The sequence below is a fragment of the Pan paniscus genome, chromosome 23 (assembly GCF_029289425.2).
Source record: "Pan paniscus chromosome 23, NHGRI_mPanPan1-v2.0_pri, whole genome shotgun sequence".
NCBI lineage: Eukaryota > Metazoa > Chordata > Mammalia > Primates > Hominidae > Pan > Pan paniscus.
In genome coordinates this window covers 47,326,109-47,349,774 of record NC_085927.1, presented here as the reverse complement: position 1 = coordinate 47,349,774, position 23,666 = coordinate 47,326,109, and the positions used below count along the sequence as shown (strand labels likewise).

At 56.8% G+C, this 23,666-nt stretch overlaps 1 protein-coding gene across 2 annotated transcripts; it reads left to right on the top strand.

Moving 5' to 3' along the window:
• Window positions 1–78: 78 nt before the first annotated feature.
• On the top strand, window positions 79–21,620 carry MFNG (MFNG O-fucosylpeptide 3-beta-N-acetylglucosaminyltransferase). 2 transcript variants are annotated; one of them, XM_024927126.4, is made up of 9 exons: window positions 79–430; window positions 3,390–4,358; window positions 9,915–9,963; window positions 10,385–10,487; window positions 11,186–11,339; window positions 13,708–13,793; window positions 16,003–16,168; window positions 18,153–18,238; window positions 20,646–21,620. In XM_024927126.4, the coding sequence occupies exons 2-9, from the start codon at window positions 4,104–4,106 to the stop codon at window positions 20,710–20,712; spliced, it is 966 nt and encodes a 321-aa protein (XP_024782894.3). In that variant the 5' UTR covers window positions 79–430; window positions 3,390–4,103; the 3' UTR covers window positions 20,713–21,620. The 2 variants fall into 2 exon arrangements, with proteins under 2 accessions (XP_024782894.3, XP_054961487.1); XM_055105512.2 differs by lacking the exons at window positions 79–430; window positions 18,153–18,238.
• The last annotated feature ends 2,046 nt before the right edge of the window (window positions 21,621–23,666 follow it).

The following is a 23,666-nucleotide window of genomic DNA, read 5'->3' as shown; positions in this document are numbered from 1 at the left end:
CACCTTTCAGGTCCCCGCTTGCCTGTCGGGAGAGTCGGATTTCCCGCCTGCCTCTTCCCAGAGCCGCCCGCCATCTGTGCTGGCGTCACCTTACCTGCCCCTGAATGACCAGAGGAGGGCCCCACAGATGGGCCACCCCAACACTCAGCCCTGCCCACAGCTGATCATCAGAGGAGTGTACCATGGAGTAGGGCACCAAAACTGGCAGGGTGTGGCCTCCGACTGAAGGGGCCTGGCTGCTGAGCCCAGGAGCTCAAGAGCAAACCCTTGGTATGCACGCAGGTTCCTGAGACCGCTCTACTGGAGAGAGGATGGTTGCTCCCACTGGGAGCAATCCAGGCAGCCTTACTGGAAGAAGTGCCACTTGAGCTTGGGAGTTGGGATTCCTTTCTTCAAGAACCACTTATTGGACCTACGTGTCCAAGTGCAGGTGACTGTCCTCAGCCACAGTGATGAGGCTGGGCAGGTCCCTGGGGCTTGGGGTGTGGGTGTACTAACTAGGTAGAGTAGCCTCAAGGGCGAAAGCTCAGAGGCAGCACATGGGTTGGATCTGGCCACCTTGGATGGGGTTGGAAATGAGGTTGGGAAGGGCAAGTTCAGGGGTGGGGTTGGGAGCGCAAAGGAGCTTGGGCTGTGCCCTGGATGCTGTGGGAGCCTCTCAGGATGTGGAAGCAGGGCTATGGGAGCTCTGGTTTGGAGTTGACTTAGAGAGGGCTGAGGCCAATTGGAGTAGGGGGTGGGGGGCAGGGGCAGTGGAGGAGAGAGGAGCAGACAGGAAGGAGGGGCTCTGTGGCCTCCAGGGGTGGGTCTGGATCTCCATGTTTGACAAGAAAAATGCTTAAGAAGGGGTCAGGGCTGGGGATTTGGGGTGGTGGGTGGAGAAGGGAATGGAGAAGCTGGGAGAGGCGATTGGAGTGTGGATCAGGGGGCCACAGCTCCATCTTTAGTGGGAAGAGACAAGGAGTGGGTGTAGGGGAGAGGTGGTGAGGGTCTCAGAGACTGGACCACGCAGGATGATGGTACTTGGGTATGAGGCCAGGGTGGACGGTGGGCCCAGGCTGTCCCGGGAACCCAGAGAGGCTTTCCCAGGATGGAGTGCAGGGTGCGCAGGGCACTGTAGTTTGGTTGAAACCCAAAGCTCTGGTCAGCCAGGAGACCCTGGCAACTCGGGTGGCCTCTCTGGGCCCAGGGCCCTCCCCTGTGGAGTGGAGGCCAGGATGGTGGAGTGAGCATGGAGGTACAGATTGGCCACGGCTAGGTGAGCACGTGTGGCTGGGGCTGAGCCATTGCTTGGGAAAAGGTCTTCCCACTCTCTACAACAGGGTGTCTTTAACAAGGTGCAGATTGGACTTGGAGGCCTGCCAGTCTGTCACCACTGGGGTAGGGGCTGGGGAGCTGGACCCTGAGTGGCAAAGGCGGTGCCCTGGGGGAAGGGCAGCCTCCCTGCATGGGAATCAGCGGCAATGCTGCTTTCTACTCCAGGCCTTCCCAGGTGTTGACTCTCCCATCCCCCCAGCCACATCCTCCCCACCGCGGGCAGTGGCAGTGGCCTTTCAGTTTACCCTTAGCTGTGCTCCTCTGCTCATGTGGCCCCTGCCTGGGCTGCTCTCCCTGCCTGAATCTTCCTGATCTTTGAAGCCTGGCTGAGATATTACGTATCTCCATGAAGCCCACCACCAGGTCCTCCCAGCCCTTGGGACTTCTCCTGGCCCGTGCCATGTTCTGCCTTGTGGTGGGACGAGGGTGTCTGTGTGGCTCTCTCTCGATGTCTGTGGCTTCCTGGGCATGGAAACTGGGCTGTGTGCATTTGGGTACACGAACCTCCCCCTGCCCCACAGTGAGCCTGGCCCAGTGCTTGGCCTGGGGAAAGGCAGGGGCCCTGTGACTTGGCTGCCTTTGCCTGTTCCCCGTGTCAAGCATCCTTTCTGTGGGGTGGAGAAGCCCACTCATCCTGTAATCGTCACCAAGTCATATTTTTGTCCCCATTTTAGAAATGATGAAGGTAACTTTCCTAGAGTCATACAGCCAGTGAGTGGCCCAGTTGGGAATTTTTTTTTTTGAGATGGAGTTTCACTCTTGTTGCCTAGGCTGGAGTGCAATGGCGCCATCTCGGCTCACTGCAACCTCTGCCTCCCGGGTTCAAGTGATTCTCCTGCCTCAGCCTCCCTAGTAGCTGGGATTACAGGTGCCTGCCACAATGCCTAGCTAATTTTTGTATTTTTGGTAGAGACGGGGTTTCACCATGTTGGCCAGCCTGGTCTTGAACTCCTGACCTCAAGTGATCTGCCTGCCTTGGCCTCCCAAAGTGCTGGGAGTACAGGCGTGAGCCATGGCGCCCAGCCCCCAGTCAGGATTTAAACCTGGTCTGTGGGGTACAGAGTCTGGGATCATCACCAAGGCTGGCATCATCACCATTCTGAGAATATGGCCTGTGAAGGGGCCTGGCTGGGGGCTGGCCCATGAGAAGGTCATTCAAAGGGTTGGTTTTCCCTTCCTCTCCCCCAGCTGTCCTCATGCAGGGTTGAGCCCGGCAGGGCCACTTCCCTTTGCCAGCCACCTGGTACTTTGTTGTGTTGAATTAACATTGATTGAGTTCTTGTCTGCCGGTCACTGTTCTAGGCACTGGGGATTAGGGACTCAGTGATCAAAAAATAAATCCTGCCCTGATATTCTCATGAGGAGGACAGAAACTTAGTTAAACATACAGAATGTTGGAAGATGAAAAGTGTGATGAAGAAAACAGTGAAGTGGCTTGAGAGGGACAGGCCTGGGGGGCTGGGAAGGAGGCGGCGAGGGGTTGCAATGTTAATTACGTGGTCAGGGAAGGCCTCACAGAGACGGTGACCTTTGTGTAAAGACCAGAAGGGAGTGGGGGAGTGAGACGTGCAGGTCTCTAGGGAGGGGCCCAGGTGGGAACAGCAAGTGCCAAGGTCTTGTGGCGGCCAGGTGCCTGGGCCAGCGAGGGTCCCAGGTTCTGGAGTGGAGCAGGGTGAGTAGCAGGAGATGGGGTGGGAGTAACTTGGGAGCCAGCTCACGCAGGGCCTTGTGGGCTGCTGTGTGCGTTTTGGCTTTTGTTCTGAAGAAAATGGGAGCCAGTGCAGGCTCTGAGTGGAGGAGGGAGGAGGCGTGAGTGAGCTTGTGCGAATCAAGATGGAGGTGGTGGCTGGAGAAGGCCCTCTGTCTGTCCACTGGTCAGGTGCTGGGAGAGAGGCAGCTCCAGAGACTGCGGAGTGAGGTCGGGTATGGGCTGGGGCACAGCTGGACAGGTGCCCTCAGGGGACCTCCTGTGAACTAGATGAGGAACAGAGAGACCTGGGTTCTGCCAGCTCTGCGGCTGAATTGCTGGATCGTTTTTGCTCATTCTGTGCCTTTGTGCCTTATGTCTTCAGCTATAAACTGGGAACGACAGTCCCAGTGCTGTTGTGAAGACCTCAGGAACTGAGCAAACAACTGTGGGAGCCCCAGAGGTTAAGAGGTTATCACGGAAGGCTTCCTGGAGGAGGGAACCCTTAAGCTTTGAAGTCCAGATAGAACTCAGCCTAGTGGAGGGAATGTGGGTGAGGCTGATGGAAGATGGGAGAGCATCCCGGAGGAAACCTGTGAGCAAAAGCTGGGGGCTGGGTGAAGCAGGACACCAAAGTAATGGGTGTTGAATGGGCCGAGCTGACAGCTCTCTGGGGGAGTGGACGGTGCTGGAGGACACTCCCTTCCACCGGGCACGGAGGGTTTGTTGTGACTTCCTCCCACCGCAGCAGCTGGCAGAGCTGGGGCTGCCCTTTCTGCTGGTGCCTCCTTTCAGCCGCCTCTGTCTGGGGTTCCCTTCGTCTGGCCCCGCCCCTCGGGCTAAGCGGGGCGGGGCCAGGCGGTCCCGGAGGCTGCGGCAGGCCGGACAGCGGGAGCAGGTGGAGGACTGGCGGCGGTCGAGATCGTGCTACCATGGCTCAGCCTCTGGGTCCAGAGCCTCAGCTCCTACCTCTTCCCTCCTTGCCAGCCCCTGATGCCTGCCAGACTTTTGCCTCTGCTGGAGCCCCTGCCTGACCAGCTTCCCCTCCCTGTCGGTTGGGATTTGGGGGCTGAGCTGTCTGGGGTCCCAGGGCCAACCAATGCAGTGCCGGCTCCCGCGGGGCCTGGCTGGAGCCCTCCTCACCCTCCTGTGCATGGGGCTCCTGTGTCTGCGGTACCACTTGAACCTGTCCCCGCAGCGGGTACAGGAGACCCCCGAGCTCAGCCAGCTGAACCCGGGGCCCCCTGAGCTACAGCTACACGATGTCTTCATTGCAGTGAAGACGACCCGGGCTTTCCACCGCTTGCGCCTGGAGCTGCTGCTTGACACGTGGGTTTCCAGGACCAGGGAACAGGTGACAAGTGGGTGACATTGGGCCCTGGGGGTGGCCCCTGGCCTAAGGGGTTCTCAGAGGCCTTTCTACTGGGCTGGGGTCCCTGACTGCCTCATGGGAGAAGCTGCCCAATACCTGCCTAATCAGGGATCCTCTTCCTCTCTCCTTCTTCCGGGCTTTAGGGGCTGCCTGCGGCCCTGCCTGTGCCCTGTACTGGTCCTGACTCCAGGTGCACCCAGGTCCTACCGCTCCACCACTTTTGGGGGCCAGGCTGGGCCCCTGCTCCAGGCTCCCGGGTCCCTCCTGGGGGTTCTTCTATTCCTAGCCGCTCCCGTGAGGGCTTCGCTCCTAGCCACCCAGGCCCAGCCTGGCATCAGGGGTAATGGTGGGTGTTGGGCAGCTGGGGTGGAGGCCTCCAAGAGGTCCTGACCCAGACCCGTGCTCAGGCCAGGCTGTCCCACCCAGGCCCTAGGTGCTGTCCTGCCCAGGCTCTGAGGGTGGAGGACGGGAGGAGAATGTCTAGGTGGGGTCTGTTCTTGGGGGAGGCATCCCTTCGGCCTTCCCGATAGCCCCTGCCGCTGTGTCTCTGCTGCCCCGGGTGTGCCGAGGCCGCCATGTCTGGCCTCCTGTGTTGGCTTCCTGCGGACTGCTTCCGAGGGAGGGAAGGAGAGCGCGTGCCACGAGGGTGGCGGCTGAGGCAGTGGTGGGCCGGAGGTCGGGGAGGCCTGCCTGGCACGTGGGATTGTGTGTGTGTGTGTGTGCTCACACGCACGGAGCTGGAGTGTGCTAGATGTGTGTGACAAGAGGCATGTCTGTCACATGGCTGTGCGGCTCCGGCGAGCCAAGTCCCTTCCAGCCCTTTCCCTCCTCGCATCCAGTATCTTCCTTAAGCAAAGTTAGTGATGTCGGTGTTAGGGACCGTTGATGGGGGAGGTGGAGAATGGGTACACACACACACACACACACACACACACACACATCCGTCCCCTCTTTGGCGGCTGGCTCAGTGGGAGGAAGTGACTGAGTCTTTGGAGATAGTCGAGACCTCCTGGAATACCAAAAGGAGGGGGAGAGGATGGCTGGCAGAGGCCAGGCCCTCCTGGGGAGGGGCACCCTGCCCTGATTTCTGCCCTCGTACTTCGGATTAACTCTTCCCCCGCTGGCCCCCAGCACCCCAGCTCTTCTCTGGGCCCCACACGGCTTCTCATCTTGGGGAGATCCTGGTTCTTCCTGCGGAAGCCGCCAAGGCGGGCCCTCCCGCAGGCCTTCCTGTTTATGCGTCTGTGTACCCGGGAGCGTGGCCTCACGTGGCCCACGGCCCTTTCCTGTCTTGTCTCCATCACCGTGGTGGTGCCCTTGCCCCGGATGAGGAAACTGAGGCCAGAGAGGAGGAAGTGCTGGCTGGCGTGGTGTCACGCAGAAGGCCTGAGGGGACAGAGCCCAGTGGGACCTAGAACCTTGCTCCTGGTTGGGTGCTTTTCTCCCCTGCTGAGACTTGGGAACCCTGTGAGGCCTGGGTCACTGGGCTACAGGAGAGGGTCCTTGGCCTTCAGCCTGGGCGGCTGTGCCTGGCAGTACCAGGCCAGCAAATGCAGGCAAGAACAACCCCTTTCATGTCCCAAGCTCGATCCCACATGTGAATCAGGCAGTGGGGTGGGAGTGGGGGTGCTGGCAGCTATGCCGCTGCTCAGGGCTGTAGACCAGGTGAGTTGCTTGTTTCACCCTCACAGTAAGCCCCAGAGATTGGCTGTGATGGCCGTGATGTTCCCGCCTTATAGTGCAAACATTGAGCAGGGTTCGGCCGAAGTGGGAGATGAATCCACTCAGCTGGACCCAAGGGGTGAGGGGCAGACTCTAGAAATCTTGTCCTTGAAGTTGAAAGAAGGAAGGATGCTGAGATGGAGGAGGAGGTGGAAGGACAGGGAGGCCCTCGCTCGCTACCCCACGTCTCTCACCCTTTGGCTCACTTCTCTCTGTGACCTCAGCCAAGGCCCTCCCCTTTCGGCCCGCAGTTTCCCCATCTGCACGGGGCAGGAGTGTCTGGACCGGGCCTGAGCTGGTTAACTGCAGCGCTGGGCGCCCGCCTGGCTGGTTAAGGGCGGTTGGGTGGCAGGTGGGCCTTGTGGCAGGGGCCGGGACTCGTGTGCCGGCCTTTGTCCTGGGCTGAGGGGGTGGGCTGGGGGAGGCGGGTTTTGTGCTCAAGGCGAGCCTTTCTCCTCCCTATGGTCCCCTTGTTGGGGGGAGAGGTGGCAGCAGCCCCACCACTCCCCTCCTCTGCAGCAGATGGTCCCCGGCCACCCCTCCCCTGCCCCAGCAGGCTGCGTGTCCCTTTGTTTCCCGCGGCTGCCTGTGAAGTTTTCACCATTGTCAGGTCCCCTCCTTAAACAAGTCAAATGCAGCCCTTGGCTCCAAAGAAACTCTGCCCATCGCTCTGTGCCAACCTTAGGATTCCCAGGGACTGAAAGCACCAGCCTCACTGCCCTCTCCTGTGCCCCCGCCCCCTCTGGACCTGGACTCCCCTTCCCGGCTCTCTCCCTCACTCTGTTCATGGCTGCTGGTGTTTTGTTTTGTTTTGTTTTTTTTGAGACAGAGTCTCACTCTGTTGCCCAGGCTGGAGTGCAGTGGCACGATCCTGGCTCACTGCAACCTTCGCCTCCTGGTTTCAAGTGATCCTCAGCTTCCTGAGTAGCTTGGACTACAGGCATGCGCACCACACCCGGCTAATTTTTCTATTTTTAGTAGAGATGGGGTTTTGCCATGTTGGCCAGGCTGGTCTTGAACTCCTGGCCTCAAATGATCCACCCGCCTTGGCCTCCCAAAGTGCCTATTCTCCTGCTTTATTCAGGCTTACTAGATCTTCACCGGGAAACAGTCCTCAGCCCATTTGGCCCATGCTCCAAGCTTGAGAGTGTTTCACTATCTGGTGGCTGTTTGGTGGCAAAAGTTTGTCGAGGGCAGGGCAGGAAAGGCCTGGTTTCTTTTATAGGATCCCTTGAGGCTGTGTTGAAAACCGACTTGGGGTGGAGGCAGGGAGCAGGGAGGCCAGGGAGGAGGGCCTGCAGCAAAGCAGGCAGCAGGTGACGACAGTGGCGGGGACTAGGTGGCCGGGTGGGCCGGAGGGAAGAGCAGCGTCCCAGACGATTTGGAGGCTGGTGAGCAGAATTGATGATAGGCTCGGGAAGAGGTGTGAGAGGAAGAGAGGAGGAGCGGGGAGTCTGAGGTTTTGGGTCCCAACCAGTGAGAGGGAGGAGCAGGTCTTGGGGAGAATGGGGGCTCAGTCTTGATGTGTTAAGCCCCCAGGAGACGTCATGGTTTCAGGGGATTTGACAGTTTGGAGCTCAGGGAGAGGCTAGGGCTGGTGGTGTCCACGAGTCTCCAGCTCCCTGATGGTGTTTAAAGCTGAGAGGCTGCATGGCGTCACTGACGGAGTGGGCTTCATGGAGAAGCGGACCAGGGTCTAGGCTTGGACCACCAACATTTCCCCCTGCGGAAATCCAGAGACCTCCAGCATTCGCTAAATCTGACGGTGGGAGACAGACCCCAGGGAGAGAGGCTCAGAGGGTGGATGCTGCACAGGCCTTCCTGAGGAGAGTCAGGTGCCGGAACAAGGAGACAAATTGGACCCAGCCTGTGGCCTCCAGGTTGCCATCGTCTGGTGGAAGAGACGGGGAGAGAAATTTCTGTAACCAGGGAGTTTTGCTAACTGCTGTTAGTGACAGGAGAAACAGAGGGCTGAGGAACACATAGCAGGGGCCTCTAAAGTAGCTGGAGGGGTGTCAGGGAAGGCTGCCTGGGGGAGGTGATGCCTGAGCTGGGAGCTAGAGGGTGGAAAGAGGGCATAGCATGTGCAGAGGATCAGAGGCGTGCGCACGTGCGTGTGTGTGTGTGTGCGTGCGTGCGTGTGTGTGCGTGTGTGTGTGTGAGAGAGACAGAGAGAGAAGCCCCAGGGGTGGACAGGAAGTAATGAGATCAGACTACATCAGGCAGGGTGGCCAGGTGGCCCCTCACTGGCCACACTTAGGGAGGCTGGCCTTTATCCCAAGAGTAGTAGGGAGCCATGGAAGGTGTTAGTGGCTGGTGGGTGGAGTTGGGTGTTACTCGATTCTGGTCCTGGCAGGGAAACATATCTGAGGGAATGAGGCAGAGTCTTGCAATAGTCCAGTGAGAGGTGATAGTGGCTCAGAAGCAGGGATGTGGCCATGGGCCTTGGGAGATAGCCTGGCTCCCTCCTGCCCCTTCCTGTGTCAAACCTGGCTCCTGGCCTCCTGGCCTCCTATGCCTCAGTTTCCCCTGAAATACAAGTAGTTGAGCCTGACTTCACTGTCAACTCTTCCTTGCTCTTTTACACACAATCTTGTTTTATTCTCACAGCCACTACTGTCCCCCTTTTGTAGATGGGTAAACTGAGGATCAAGGCGGGGACTGTTCTGATCTGAAGGGCTAATTCCTGGAAAGGAGGGAGGGGATTTTGGGTAAGCAGAGGGGAGCATTGCAGTTGGAGGCGGTGAGCTTCAAGGGAGGACAGGGTTAAGCCACGAGTGTGGCCCCAGTGGGGGCTGAGAGAGTCGGAGGGCTTTAAAGAGGTGGGACACTTGGAAGGGGTCCGGAATTGTCCTGAGTCCTGGGCCGGGCAGTCCCAGGGCCGGGGAGGCCCTCAAAGGCCCTTGATGCTCAATGGGTGAGAGGACCCACTTGGGCAGCTGAGAAGCTCTGCCATGTTGGGCCGGGCGTGGAATGGGAAGGACACCAGTCCCCAGCCTGGCTTGTCTTTGTCCCCAGCCTGGCTTGTCTTTGTCACATCCATGTACTTCCTCTACCTCTCATTCAGAGTCTGAGCTTGGATTATGTAGGGGCTGAGCAGCTTTAGCTGCCTGGGAGGCGGTGGGGAGAGGTCCAGGGCCTGCGGGTTTGAATGTCAGCCTGGCACTTGCCAATCCTGGTCCATCACTCAGCCTCCTTTTTGTCATCTGGGAAGGGAACAGATGACAACGCCTGCCTCGTGAGGTTTGAGGGTCGTTGCGGGCAAGTGCGTGTCCAATCTGGGAGAGCTGGACTGGGTTGTGAGGCAGCATTTCCGAGATGGCTTGCACAGGGGGTTTGTGTGGCTGTGAAGGTGTGACGTCTCCCTAGTGGCGTGGTGTCCCATGGTGTGGGCGTGGTCTGTTCACATAGAGTTTGTGTCCTGAAAATGGGTTTAAGGTTGTGTTATGTGATTGTGGAGGAGCCGAGTGCAGCTGTGATTGTGTGTGTGTGTGTGATTGTGTGTGTGTGTGATAGAAGAGGGTGAGATGCTGCCCAGGTGTGTGGCTGTGGTTGGGTCCCTGTGGTGCTGCTCTGGAAAGGGGGTGAGTGTATGTGTTTAGACTGTGGGCTGTGTACACCCTGAAGTTGTGTGTCTACAAAAGCTGGGTTGTGTGTGTTGTATGTTGTCCTAAAGGAGCGTGTGACCATGAGTGGGGTGTGTCTGTCACTGGAGGAGTACAGAGTCCATCTGGGGCCTGGTGGTGGTGGGCTGTGGATTGGTCTGGGGTGTCCCTTGGGCCGATGTGAGTCCTGACCCCTTCTTCTCCTTCCTAGACATTTGTCTTCACCGACAGCCCAGACAAAGGCCTCCAGGAGAGACTGGGTAACTCTGCCCGGCCTGGGTGTGGTGGGGGACTTTAGCTGTTGCCTGGGAAAGCTGGGGCGGCTGTGCCCTGGCCTGAGGGTTCCCAGGAAATGGGCTGCCCACCCTTGGCATGTGGAGATTCCCCTTTGCCCAGGAGGGAAGTGGGCCTCTTCCCTGGAAACTGGTGTGGGCGTGGGTATGGGGAAGAGCGGTGCTGGACAAGGCCCTGGACACCTGAGTCCCAGCCCAGCCTGCTGTCCACTAGCTCTGTGGTCCTGGGCAGGTCTGCCTTCCCCGGGTCTCAGTCCTACCATGTGTAAAATGGGAGTGGGTGGGCTGCTCCAGACTCCCTGTAGCCCAGCCTTGCTCTGTATTCTGTGTTCAGGGCTCTGAAGGGGGGACCTGGGCAGGGTCCCCTGACTCCTCCTCACTTCTCCAGGGTCCCACCTTGTGGTCACCAACTGCTCCGCGGAACACAGCCACCCAGCTCTGTCCTGCAAGATGGCTGCTGAGTTCGACACCTTCTTGGCCAGTGGGCTTAGGCGAGTGTTCCTGGGTCTCTGGGGATAAGTGTGGTCTGGGCCCAGTGAAAATAACCCCTGGGCCTCCTGGGGTCTGACTTCAGCCCCCACTCCTCTAGCAGGCGGTGGGCAGATGGCTGGGAAGTCCAGCTGGGTTCCAGTCCTGACATTCAGGATTGGGTATGTGACCTTGGGAAAATGGCTTTTTTTTTTGAGACAGAGTTTCGTTCTTCTTGCCCAGGCTGGAGTGCAAATGGTGCAGTCTTGGCTCATTGCAACCTCCACTCCTGGATTCAAGCGATTCTCCTGCCTCAGCCTCCCAAGTAGCTGGGATGACAGATGCCCACCATCATGCCTGGCTAACTTTTGTAATTTTAGTAGAGACGGGGTTTCACTGTGTTGGCCAGGCTGGTCTCGAACTCCTGACCTCAGGTGATTCACCTGCCTCGGCCTCCTAAAGTGCTGGGCTTACAGGCGTGAGCCACCACACCTGGCCAGGGCGAGTGTCTTAACCTCTCAGTCTTGGTCCTCAACTGTGAAGTGGGTACTCTCCTCATGAGCTTACACAATATGCAACTTGGCACAAAACAGATGCCTTAAATGTCAGCCTCTCCCACCCCTACCCCCATTCCGTCACTGTTGACTGACTGTGGGGGTGCTTGGGGACCCTGGCTTGGAACCCCCCCAACAAGTTCACTGTCCCCGTTTCATCCCTACAGGTGGTTCTGCCACGTGGACGATGACAACTATGTGAACCCAAGGGCGCTGCTGCAGCTTCTGAGAGCCTTCCCGCTGGCCCGCGACGTCTACGTGGGAAGGCCCAGCCTGAACCGGCCCATCCATGCCTCAGAGCCACAGCCCCACAACCGCACGGTGGGTCCCTCTCCTCCTCCTTTGCCCCTTGGCCCGCTGATCCCAAGGGCCGGGCTGGTCCTGGGGGTGGGGGTGTGCTAGAGAGGTGAGAGGGGTTCTGGGTTTCGGGTTTGGCCCCATGTGGGTTTGGGCTGGTAGCTTCCCCTCTTCGACCCTCAGTCTCTTCCTCTGTGAAATGGGGAGACTGAGATCATGCAGTCGTGGCAGAGACACAGTACATAGTGAGGCCTCCATCCCCCAGGAACCACGGCTTGTCCTGGTCACTCAGGGAGCATCCAGGTGAGCTGAGGCTGTGTGACACCACAGCAGGGCTCCCAGTCACCTGGTGTCCCCATGTAGGTGTGCAGGTTGTTAAAATGCTGGAATGGCCGGGGGCAGTGGCTCATGCCTGTAATCCCAGCACTTTGGGAGGCTGAGGTGGGTGGGTGACCTGAGGTCAAGAGTTCGAGACCAGCCTGACCAATATGGTGAAACCCCGTCTCTACTAAAAATACAAAAATTAGCTGGGCATGGTGGCGGGCACCTGTAGTCCCAGCTACTCGGGAGGCTGAGAGAGGAGAATCGCTTGAACCCAGGAGGCGGAGGTTGCAGTGAGCTGAGATTGTGCCACTGCACTCCAGCCTGGGCGGCAGAGCGAGACTCCGTCCCTCCGTCAAAAAAAAAAAAAAAGAAAATTGCTAAATACTGTGGGGCTGGGTGATTGCTGCCACCTGAGCCCCAGAACCCTTCCCCACCTTCCCCTCCTTGGGCACCCTCTCTCTCCAGACACCTCCACTAGCCTGTGACTGAAGAGTCGACACCTGGCAAAACAGGGGGCTCTGTACCCGCCTCAGTTCCTGACCTGGATGGACACTGATTTGGGTTGCCAGATTCATTAAACAAATAAATGAAAAACCACTACATCCAGTTAAACTTGACTTTCTCATAAATAATGAGGAAATTTTTAGTATAAGTATGTCCCAAATATTGCATGGTTCTCTCCCTGTCCCCAGGACCCCCTGGGCATCAGGTGTTAGAGTGGTCCTGGCCCTGGGGCTCCCTTGGCTCCAGGAAGAAGGCAGGTCGGGAGGTCCCTCTCTGGAGGCAGTGCCTGGTGCGGGAGCTGGGCACACAGCGGGGCTCAACCTCCCTTCCCAGGTCCCCATCTGCTTCATTAGGAAAACCAAGAGCAGAAAACACAGAGCCTTAATTATCAGTAGCTAATCAGCCTCTGAGCCTTAATTAAATTCTTCTGGGCCCTAGGGCTCTGTGTATGAGTGATTCCAGGGGAGCCACGGGGTCCCCCAGGCTCTCACACCACTTCACTGCTGGCGACTCACCTCTGCCTAAGCAGTTTGCCTCTGGGGTGGAGAACTGCACGCTGGAGCCTGACTCCCTGGGTTTACACGGCAGCCCTGCCACCTCCTGGCTTTGTGACCTTGACTGAGGTCACCTCACCTCTCTGTGCCTCAGTTTCCTAATCTGTGAAATGGGTAATAACAGCCCCTACTCAAAGAGTGGTTGTGAACACAGAAGAAAGAATGAAATGAGGTCATCTCTCCAAGTCCTTGGAATGAGACCTGGCACAAAGTCAACACTAGAAAGTGTTAGTGATCTGAGGCCGGGCGCGGTGGCTCATATCTGTAATCCCAGCACTTTGGGAGGCCGAGGCAGGTGAATCACCTGAGGTCAGGAGTTTGAGACCAGCCTGGCCAACAAATAGTTAAACCCTGTCTCTACTAAAAAATACAAAAATTAGTTGGGCGTGGTGGCGCAGGTCTGTAGTTCCAGCTATTTGGGAAGCTGAGGCTGGAGAATCGCTTGAACCTGGGAGGCGGAGGTTGCAGTGAGCAGAGATGGTGCCACTGCACTTGAGCCTGGGCAACAGAGCAAGACTCTGTCTCTTAAAAAAAAAAAAAAGTGTTAGTGATTTGTATTGGACACAGCCCGACCTTTGTTTCCCAGCCACATCTTTCCTATGCACACTCAGGCCCCGTCAACCTAGGCCCACCTCTGTGGCCCAGGAGAGCAGGTGCCATGTTCGGCAGCCCCTCCCAAGCCACATGGAGTGAGGTAGAGACCTTTCTCAGGGGAAAGGGGCATGGTGGCTGGGTGGGTAAAACAACACCTGTCCCCTTTAACTGGAATTCAGCTGGACTTGAGTCTGATCAGTGACCTCACCACTCATAATTAACTATGTGACTTCGGGCCTCTGTTTTCTTATCTATAGAATGGGTGCAATAATGCCAGGTTGTAGCAAGACTCTAGTGAGATTCAAAATAAAGGGCTTTTGAGTCATGCTGGTTGGGGGTGAAGGGTGGCCTGGCTGTCCCTTTTCCCCGCAACTGCCACCAGGCTCACTCTGCCCCTTGGCCTTCCTCTCCCTCAGAGGCTGGTACAGTTCTGGTTTGCCACTGGGGGTGCTGGCTTCTGCATCAATCGCAGACTGGCTTTGAAGATGGCTCCGTGGGCCAGGTAAGCAGAGACCCAGGGGTGGGCAGGAAGGCGGGGAGGGGGTGGCAGCTGGGGTACAGGAGGGGCCTTTGCAGCAGGAAGGGCTTTGAGAGTGAGCTCAGGAGAAGCTGCTCCTCATTTGCGTGTGTCACAGAGCGGCAGTTGGTGGTGAACAAGCCACCTGCCACCTGCCCTGAGGGGCTGCACGGCTGAGCGCATGACGTGCCACTCACAGGCAAGTCATGTCATCTCCAAGAGCCCCAGTCCCCCCGTCGGCACATGGACCTGATAATGCAGTGGCCAAGTGCAGTAAGGGTTAAATGAGAAAATGTCTGGGCTGGCCCTGGTAGGTGCTATTTACCGCCCTTTTCTGACTGGTCAATGCCGTAGGGGAGGTGAAGGCCAAATCTAAGGGTCTTCAGAGGAGGGAGAAGGGCCTTCTGGGCGAGGGAAGAAGGGAAGGCTTCCAGGAAGAGGTGGTATTTGAGCTGGGACAGTCCAGTATACACTGGGCCATCTAAGGGAGATGATATTACTCCTAATATCACAGTGGGTGTACATCCTGTGATATTATTCATAATATCATCTAAGGGAGATGATATTACTCCTAATATTATGAGGGGATCTCAGGGGTAGTGGAGGCCGCAGTGTGGGTGGGGGTGGGACACAGGTGTTCTAGAAGTGGCGAGGCCTGGCTTCTGGAGGTCTTTCTGGGCTATTATTATTATTAACAGCACCATCAGCAGCCACTCCCTTGTATTGAGGACTGACTCTGAGCCAGCTCTGTGCTCCATCAAGAGGATCACAACACCTGGGGGAGAAAGTGGCGTTAGTCTTGTTTCTAGATCTCAGGCAACTGAGGCACTGAGATTAAGCCAGTCTGAGGTCAGCCAGGTTCAAGGTCACTCAGCTGCTGGGTTTGGCTCCAAGGTCTGCAAGCCTCGCTACTACCCAAGCCTGCCCTGCCTTGCCCTGGCTGGGAGGCAATTCATACTGGACAAGAGCGGGCTCATTGTCCTGGGGCATGTCCACAGAACTGTGTGTGTACACATGACCAGGGTCATCCGTGTGCCTGGGGTGCCCCCACCCAGGCTTCTGCCCACCTCTAAATTACCTTTGTGTGAATTAGAAAAAGCCCTCTCCCTCCAACTCCTGCAGGTGCAGCTTGAGGGCATGCAGGCTGGGGAGGGGAGTGCAGGCTGGGGAGGGGAGTGCAGGCTGGGGAGGGGAGTACAGGCTGGATTTCCACACCCACTTGCCCCTTGGACAAGCATCCAGGGCAGCGGCATTAATGGGGTATACGCGGCCAGTTGAAGTCCATGCCTGGGACTCTGTTCCTGTCTCCCCTCAGCACTGGCTGACTCCAGCCCATCCTGCAAGACTCTGTTTAGGTGGCTCATGCCTGTAATCCCAGCACTTTGGGAGGCTGAGGTGGGTGACTCACTTGAGGTTAGGAGTTCAAGACCAGCCTGGCCAACGTGGTAAAACTCTGTCTCTACTAAAAATACAAAGATTAGCCGGGCATGGCAGCGGGTGCCTGTAGTCCCAGTTATTCAGGAGGCTGAGACAGGAGAATTGCTTAAACCCAGGAGGCGGAGATTGCAGTGAGCCGAGATTGCACCACTGCACTCCAGCCTGGGCAATGAAGGGAGACTCTGTCTCAAAAACAAACAAACAAACAAACAAACAAACAAATGAACACACAAAAAAGCCGCCACCTCCTCTGGAAAGCCCGCCTGATTCTCCCTGTAGCCCCAGGCAGCATGCTTCCCTCTGACTTAGCACCACTCTTTGAAAGACCTGCTCCCTGCTCTGTCTCCCGCCAGAATAGGGGCTGCTGTTGGGGGCAGGAAGCGTTTCTTTCTCATCTCTGTATCCTCAGCCCTAGCATGGTATCTGGCACCGGCAATGAATAAATGAGTGAATGAATGAATGACAAGACAGGGAGAGAAGGAAAGGCTACATTTATAAAGGGCATCACCTTCCCATTCCCTGTTTAATGCTCACAACAGCTCCACGAAGACACGGCCATTAGCATCCCCATTTCACAGAACAGGAGACTGAGGCTGAGGCTCCCCAAGGTTCCTGACTTGCTCAAGGTCATACAGTATGCAGGAGGCAGGTGCTCTGCTCTGCCAGCTTGTCCCAGTGGAGGGCCTTCATGGGGTGGCCCACGGCTCTGGGTGTGGAGGGCCTGGGCCAGCGTCTGCAGTCTGGCTCTGTCCCTCAGTGGCTCCCGTTTCATGGACACATCTGCTCTCATCCGGCTGCCTGATGACTGCACCATGGGCTATATCATTGAGTGCAAGCTGGGCGGCCGCCTGCAGCCCAGCCCCCTCTTTCACTCCCACCTGGAGACCCTGCAGCTGCTGAGGACTGCACAGCTCCCAGAACAGGTGAGCTGGCCTTGGGGGCAGGTGGCAAATGGGAAGGGGAACCAAAGGAACATGGGGTCCCCCCAACCCTCCCTCCTGGCGTTTGAAAGAAACCTGGAACTCCAGATTATCGGTCTTGGGTGTTCCCTATTGATGGGGAAACTGAGGCCTAGGGTGGCAAAGGACACCCTAAGGGTACACAGGGACTCAACCCCTTCACCTCTAACCCTCAAGGATTAGCATTTGTGAAGCTGAAATTCTTTGATCTGGTCCTCAAATGCCGGGAAGGACCTGAACAAATGAGATGAGGTTGTCTTCAGGTTTCCACCACCCTGCTCTCCACCCATACCTCTACTCAGTCTTCCATCCTCCCCACATTCCTCCCGGGGAGCCCAGCTGGCTCTTCTAATTTTACCTGTTAGGAGCCCCTTCCTTCATCAAAACTCCCCTATCCATTGCTCAGTGCTGTTCCTGCCAACCCTGAGGTTACCGGGATGGAATGGGTCTTTGGGGGGATGCTCAGCATTATGTTAGGCTGGGGGAGGAGGGGGACCCCATCCCACCACCTGGCAGGTGATACAGGTCCAACTGGCTCTGCCTCGGAGAGGCTGCCCTCTGACACTGTAGATGGTCCTGGCTGGGAGCGTCCCCGGGATCTCCTGCCCAACAGTGTGACAGAAACTCAACATGAACTGGCTAACCTGAAAAGGAAATTGTTGGCTCACATAACTGAGAAGCTCTCCCCCAAGTTGGCCCATCCTCAGGTGGGCTCAGCCCTCATGTTGGCAAGATGGCAGCCCCAGCTTTCCCCCCACTGTCGGAGGAGAGCGCCTCCTTCCTTCAGATCCCCGGGCTGGCGTTCATTGATTTGATGACTGGGCTTGGGTCAGGTGACCCATCTCCTACCAGCACCTGGAGTTAGTGTTGATTGGCCAGGCCTGGAACTGGGGTGTGAGGTTGGTCCCATTAGGATGGCAGGGCCTGAAGCCAGGAAAGAGAGGCAGATTTGAGGCAGCCCAAACCAGGGCATCCTAATGGTTAGGGTATCCTGAGTACCCACAATGCCAGGCACCACACTGGGGTCCTTCCCTTCTTTTTTTTTTTTGAGATAGAGTCTCGCTCTGTTGCCCAGGTTGGAGTACAATGGCACGATTTTGGCTCTCTGCAACCTCCACCTCCCGGGTTCAAGTGATTCTCCTGCCTCAGCCTCCTGAGTAGCTGGGACTACAGGCACCCACCACCATGCCTGGCTATTTTTAGTAGAGACAGGGTTTCACCATGTTGGCCAGGCTGGTCTTGAACTCCTGACCTCAAGTAATCCACCTGCCTCAGCCTTCCAAAGTGCTGGGATTACAGGCATGAGCCACCGCACCCAGCCACCCTTCTTTAACTCTCTGGTTCCTCACAGTAGTCACATGAGGTCAGTACTAACATTATCCCCATTCTATAGATGGGGAAAATGAGACCCAGCGAGCTGAACTGACCACGGCACACAGCTAATATGGGGCAGAGGGGCACTGGAACCCTAGCTGGGTGGTCCCTATGCCCACAGTCTTTAACCACTGTGCTCTACAGCCTCTGAGCTGAAATCATGATCCATGTCGTCACTGCCTGGTGGAGTAGGGGCTCTGGGTGAAGAGGGATGTGCCAAGGCCCTCCAGTGAGTCTCAGAAAACCTCCATTCTAGTCCAGGCTTGCAGCTTACTGGAAAGCTGCCTTTTCCTGTTGAGCCTCAGTTTCCAAATCTGTAGATGGGGGTATTGTTCCAGCTTCTCAGGGGAGCTCAACTCTTGAGGGAGCAAATGGGATTAAGGGCATGGCAGTGCTCTTCCAGCTGTGAAGTGCCTTGGGGCGTGGGGTGGGCTCCCACCACCAGCGGGGAATTTCAGGTTCCCGGGCAGCTTTCCCTGCAGCTTAAAACCCCTCCTCCACCTGTGCCAGGATGCTGCCCCCTTGTGGGGATCCCCAGTGTGATGCCCCAACACTCTTCTATCTCCCTGCCCAGGTCACCCTCAGCTACGGTGTCTTTGAGGGGAAACTCAACGTCATTAAGCTACAGGGCCCCTTCTCCCTGGAGGAGGACCCCTCCAGGTGGGTCTAGGGGCTGGAACCTTGGATGGGAGGAGTGGGGGCTGAGTCCGGGCATCCAAACATGGGGGAGCTGGGAGGGAGTGGAGTGGGACAGGCTTTGGTGGCTGACAGCACAGAGCTAGGAGTGGAGGGAGTGGATTTCAGTTTCTGACCCTGCCACTGGCTTGCTGTGTGACCTTGGGCAAGTGTCTTGCCCTCTCTGGGATTCAGTCTCCCATTAGTAACACCTGGAGGCTGGCCATGATGGATCTGAAGAGCTCTCCCAGCCCCAATCCTCTGGGGTTCTTTGGGAGTCCCTGGAAGGCTGAATTGCCTTCCCTGAGCACAGGCAACGCTCTCATGGTGGAACTTCAGGCTCTGGTGGGGGATTTTTATTTTATCTCTTTTGGACTCCTTGTTTCTTTGATACTCTTAAATGCTTCTTTTAGGCAGGTAAAGGGTTGGAATAACACCTTCCAGTTCTGCCCAGAACTGGCCACGGGGAGATGGGCCACCCAAATCTGCTCCTGACTGGTCTAGAGCAGTCTTGGAGCATAGCCTGTGATATGCAGCTTCCTTTCCATGCACCAGCACCTGCCAGTGTGGCTTTTTTTTTTTTTTTTTTTTTTTGAGATGGAGTCTCGCTCTGTTGCCCAGGCTGGAGTGCAGTGGTGCGATCTCGACTCACTGCAACCTCCACCCCCCGGGTTCAAACAATTCTTCTGCCTCAGCCTCCCGAATAGCTGGGATTACAGGCGCCTGCCACCATGCCTGGCTAATTTTTGTGTTTTTAATGGAGGCGGGGTTTCACCATGTTGGCCAGGCTGGTTTTGAACTCCTGACCTCAAGTGATCCGCCTGCCTTGACCTCCCAAAGTGCTAGGATTACAGGCATGAGCCGCTGCCCCCGGCCCAGCTATGACTTGTGATTCTGGCCAGGGGTGGCGGGATGGGGATGGAGAGGAGTTGGGGGAGGGGACACATGGACTCTGGGCCCATCAGTCCAACCCCAGAACTGATGCTTGACCCCTTCCCAGCATCTCTGCCAACTGATGGGCTGGCTTCACCTTGCATGCCTACAGCCATGGGGAGTTCCTCCCTCCTGTGGCAGTCTGTTCCATCTCTGGGCAGCTGGACTAGCCCCAACCCTTCTATTTGCATTTCTGCTCCTTGTAGTGACATGCAATGGGTCTGGGAACTGGGGAAGGAGCCCTGATTCTGCCTTTGGAGACTTAGCAGGGACTCAGGGAGGTAACGAGTAGAGGAGGGCATGAGGTGAACTCTGGGCCCACTTGAGTGACAGAGACTTGTCCAGAGGGAGTCCTGGGGGACGGGGAGTCTGGGACACTGTGTGTGTAGGGGATGAGGGTGAGTATGCCAGTATAGGTTGTTATGGGAGAGTAAGTCAGAGCCCTGATGTTGACTGGGGAGTAGGGGCTGGCCGGGGAAGGCTTCTCTGAGGAGGTAACGTGAAGGACCTGAAGGGCTAGCAGGAGTTCGCTAGAAGAGCAGGTGGCAGATCACTCCTGCAGAGGGGACAGCATATGCAAAGGCCTGATAGCAGGAGACAGGCCTTGACCTGCTCAAGGTAGGAACGGGAGACTGTGTGACTGGAATGTGGAGAAGAGGAGGGAATGGTGTCAAATTTGGTTGGGGACGTGGCAGGGGCCTCTCCAAGGCCTTTGTAGGCTCTGTCTGGACGCTTGTGATGCTTGGAGGAACCAGGGCCCCTGGCCCTGACGTTCTGCAGTGCTGCCTGTCCTGGGGCAGAGGGCTCCCATGATGCTGAGGGCCCTTGCGGCCAAGGCTGCGTTGAACAAGTTGGATATTACAAGGAGATAGAATTTGGCTCGATATAGGAACAAAAATTCAAAATTCCAAGACGAACGAAGCTGCCTTCTAGTAGGATGAGCTCCCCGTCAGCAGTGTGTAAGCCGTAGCTATACTGACAAGAGGTTTAAGAATTGCTGTTAAATTTCCTCAAAGCTCGAAGATTCTAGAAGTCATAGATTACTGCCAAATGGGTCTGGAGCCACCTAGAGATTCAGATGCATGTGATCAGATGATTGGCCTCAGCTGAGGTCTCTTTATGGCTTCTCTGGCTTTTGAAGTTTCTCCAAACTAGCGGTTCTCAAGTGGGGGTGATTTGTCTCCTAGGGGACGTCTGGCAATGTCGGAGACATTTTTGATTCTTATGATTCAGGAAGATGCTACTGGAATCTTGTGGGTAGAGCCCAGGAATGCTGTTAAATATCTCGCAAGGCACAGGACAGCTCCACAACAAAGAATTCTCTGGCCCTAAGTGTTAGTGGTGTTGAGGTAGAGAAACCCTGCTCCAAACCGCCTCTGTGGCATGTGTCCACCTAGGAGAGTGGGCTGAGAGCAGAAGTGGGGGGTGACCATCCTGTCCTTTTCTGGTCTCTCTGCAGATTTCGCTCCCTCCATTGTCTGCTCTATCCAGATACACCCTGGTGTCCCCAGCTGGGTGCCCGATGAATCCTGAACTGCTGGGCAAAGGTTGGGCAGAGACTTCTGGGTGTGCCTTGGCTCCCAAGGTGGCACTGTGGGTCCCTGGCAAGTGTCTTGTGATAGGCAGTCCCTGGCAGGGCCTTCCCTGCCCAGGATGGTTGGCAAGCCCAGGATCTGAGTGGCAATTGGCACTGAAGTCACCCCAGGCCCCTGGGAGGTGAGTTAGACATCCCAGGGGACCAGGTGGACCAGGTGGTGGCCAGAGAGGCTCCAGGGGCTAGACTCCCTCAGGAGGCTGAATTGAAAAAGGGCAGGGGGCACTTGAGCTGGGCTGGGGCTCAGGGGTCCTAACCCTTTAGGCAGTGACATGGCCTCTGGGTGGGGTCTGGCCGTTGGCCCTGGCTAATGTCTCTCAGTCATTCCCCTGGGGCTCAAGCGCTGGGCTGCCCACTCCTGCCTCCCTCATCTGTGTCCCGAGTTCCTGAAGGGACATGGGTGGAATGATGGCAGAATCCAGGGTCTGCAGCACCTGCTGTTGTTGCCAACCAGTCTCCCAAAGCTCCTTGCTCCCCACCCCTTGTGAACAGGACCAGATTTTGTTTGGAGCCTCAGCATGCCGGGGCCCAGATGATGGAGCATAACGGGTCCCAGCCAATTGTGATGATCCTTTTTGCTCATTTCCCAGCCTTTCTTGCTGTTAGGGGCTACCATGGGACCAGCTCTGGCCAGAGGGAACTAAGCAAATCCAATAGAGATGTTTCTGGGGAAGGTTTTGCAGCCCATTCCCCATCTTCCTGCTATAAATGTGGGTGTGATGGCTGGATCTGGGGCAGCCACCTTGCTACCATGAAGGAAAGGCCAAGACAATCATCCACAGCTATTCCCTCCAGCATCTGGTTCTGTACGAAAATTAAATGCTTATTTGTTTAAGTCTCTCTTGGTCCAGTTTTCTGTTACATGCAGCCAAATTGTTCCTGACGGGGTGTGGCCTTTATCTGTCTATCACAGTGGAGATGGTGATCACTTTTGGTGGTGTGATATGATGTGTGCAAAGACCATGTTACAGAGCCTGGCACAGAGAAAGGAAGGGCAGAGTGGATGGTGACTGTTACTAGTGGGTTTGTGAGTCCTGGTGTGTGAGGCAGTACACAGGTGTGTGTGTGTGTGTGTGGCATGTACCTTCTACATGTGTCTGTGCATAAGGATGTCCATGTGTGTTTTTTTTTTTTTTTGAGACAGAGTCTCACTCTGTTACCGGGCTGGAGTGCAGTGGCGCGATCTTGGCTCACTGCAACCTCTGCCTGCGGGGTTTAAGCAGTTCTCCCAATTCTCCTGCCTCAGCCTCCCGAGTAGCTGGGATTATAGGCGTGCACCACCACGCCCAGTTAATTTCTGTATTTTCAGTAGAGACAGGGTTTTACCATGTTGGCCAGGATGGTCTCGATCTCCTGACCTTGAGATCCGCCTGCCTCGGCCTCCCAATGTACTGGGATTACAGGCGTGAGCCCCCGCGCCCGGCCTGTGGTGTGTGTTTTTGTGGCTGTGTCGCACATGTGTACATGATGTATACATGTGAGCGTGTGTGCTGTGAGGTGTGGAGTGGTTCCTCCTTTTCTCTGCCCCCAGGGCCTGGGTTGGGGGAGGTCAGAGAATCAGGGAAGGCGGAATGGAGACTCAGGGCTGAGGGACTTAGCCTCAGGTATCAGATAATGGTGCCAAAGGGCGATTTGACAGCCAAGGGCAGGAACTGAATAAATGCAAATGCCCTTGGAATTTCGGATCCCAAGGAGGTGGATGGATGAATGAAAGTGATCATGGTGAAATTTCAGGCATGGTGGCACATAGGCAGGGGAGGGTTAGAGAGGGGAGGTCTGTGTCATGCCCAGTGATGCTCTCGGAGTTGGGGTCACAGTGGGGCTCTCAGATGGGGAAGGAGGAGGAGAGATCCCGAGGGCCAGAGGGGCCCTGATCCAGGGAGCCAGGGCTAGGGGCTCCACCCTTGAAGAATCAGAAACTGTCTTCTGGCTACATCTGTGTTGGGGACATCTGGAACCACTGAGCACCTGAAGCCAGCCCCTTGTTTTCCAGGGAGGAGAGGTCCAGAGAGGGACTGCCACGTGCTGTGGTCACACAGTGAGTTGGGTGCAACCGGCCACTTGTGCTTCTCCAAAGCCCCGCTTCTTTCTGGGCTGGCCCAGGGCTGGGTTTATGGGATGCCAGTCGAGTGAGGGCAGCCCCCGGCCCTGCAGCCCCGTGGGGCTGGAATGGTGCCATCCACAGTCGCCGTCCTCCCCACCCCACCCAGGGAAGGCTGCTCATCGGCCCGCATTTAGACGCGGCAGCAGATTTTCGGGTTGCTCCCAGATCCTGAGGGTCGGGTGGAGGGAACAGGACTCGGGCCATCTGCTGCCTCCATTGTCCCAGAATAGCTGGGGGTAGGGAGGGGGAGCAGAGTCAGCAAGGATCAGAATTGGGATGAAGGAAGGAGGGAGTCTGAGTTTAACTCTTTGCGTGTCTGCCTGGGAAGTTAGGAAGCTCCCTGTGCCCTGTGCTGAAGTGACCCATCTGGGCCCCAGAAGCAGGGGCTGAGTGTGGGGTGGGGTAGCAAGGTTAGACCACCTAGTCTTGGCCTTGCCATGCCCCTTGGGCACATAGCTGCCGCTGAGCTTCCTCCCGTTTAGCCTGAGCTCTGCCTGCCCATTTTAGGGTGCATGTGGATGGGATACTTTGAGGACCATGGGTGGTCACTGATCCTTCGGCTAGGTGGCTGAGGGTAGGCCCCCATGATAACAGGGACAGAGAGTGACTCCAGAACAGGAGCCCTGGCCTGGGGCAGACACCAGAAGGAACCTGGAGATCTCCTATAGGGGTCTATGGCTCCCTCAACCAGCCCCTATCCCCAGCAAGGAGTGTGCAGGGGCCCAAGGTAGGTCTCCTCTCCTCCCAGCAACCTTTTTCTTTTTTGAGACAGTCTCACTTTG

What these genes read in the sequence shown, in the direction of transcription:
- MFNG (XM_055105512.2), top strand. Translation starts at nt 4,104, where the DNA reads ATGCAGTGCCGGCTCCCGCGGGGCCTGGCTGGAGCCCTCCTCACCCTC. An exon ending in TTTCCAGGACCAGGGAACAG is followed by an intron (nt 4,359 to 9,914) that starts GTGACAAGTGGG and finishes TCTCCTTCCTAG; the next exon opens with ACATTTGTCTTCACCGACAG. An exon ending in TTCTTGGCCAGTGGGCTTAG is followed by an intron (nt 10,488 to 11,185) that starts GCGAGTGTTCCT and finishes TCATCCCTACAG; the next exon opens with GTGGTTCTGCCACGTGGACG.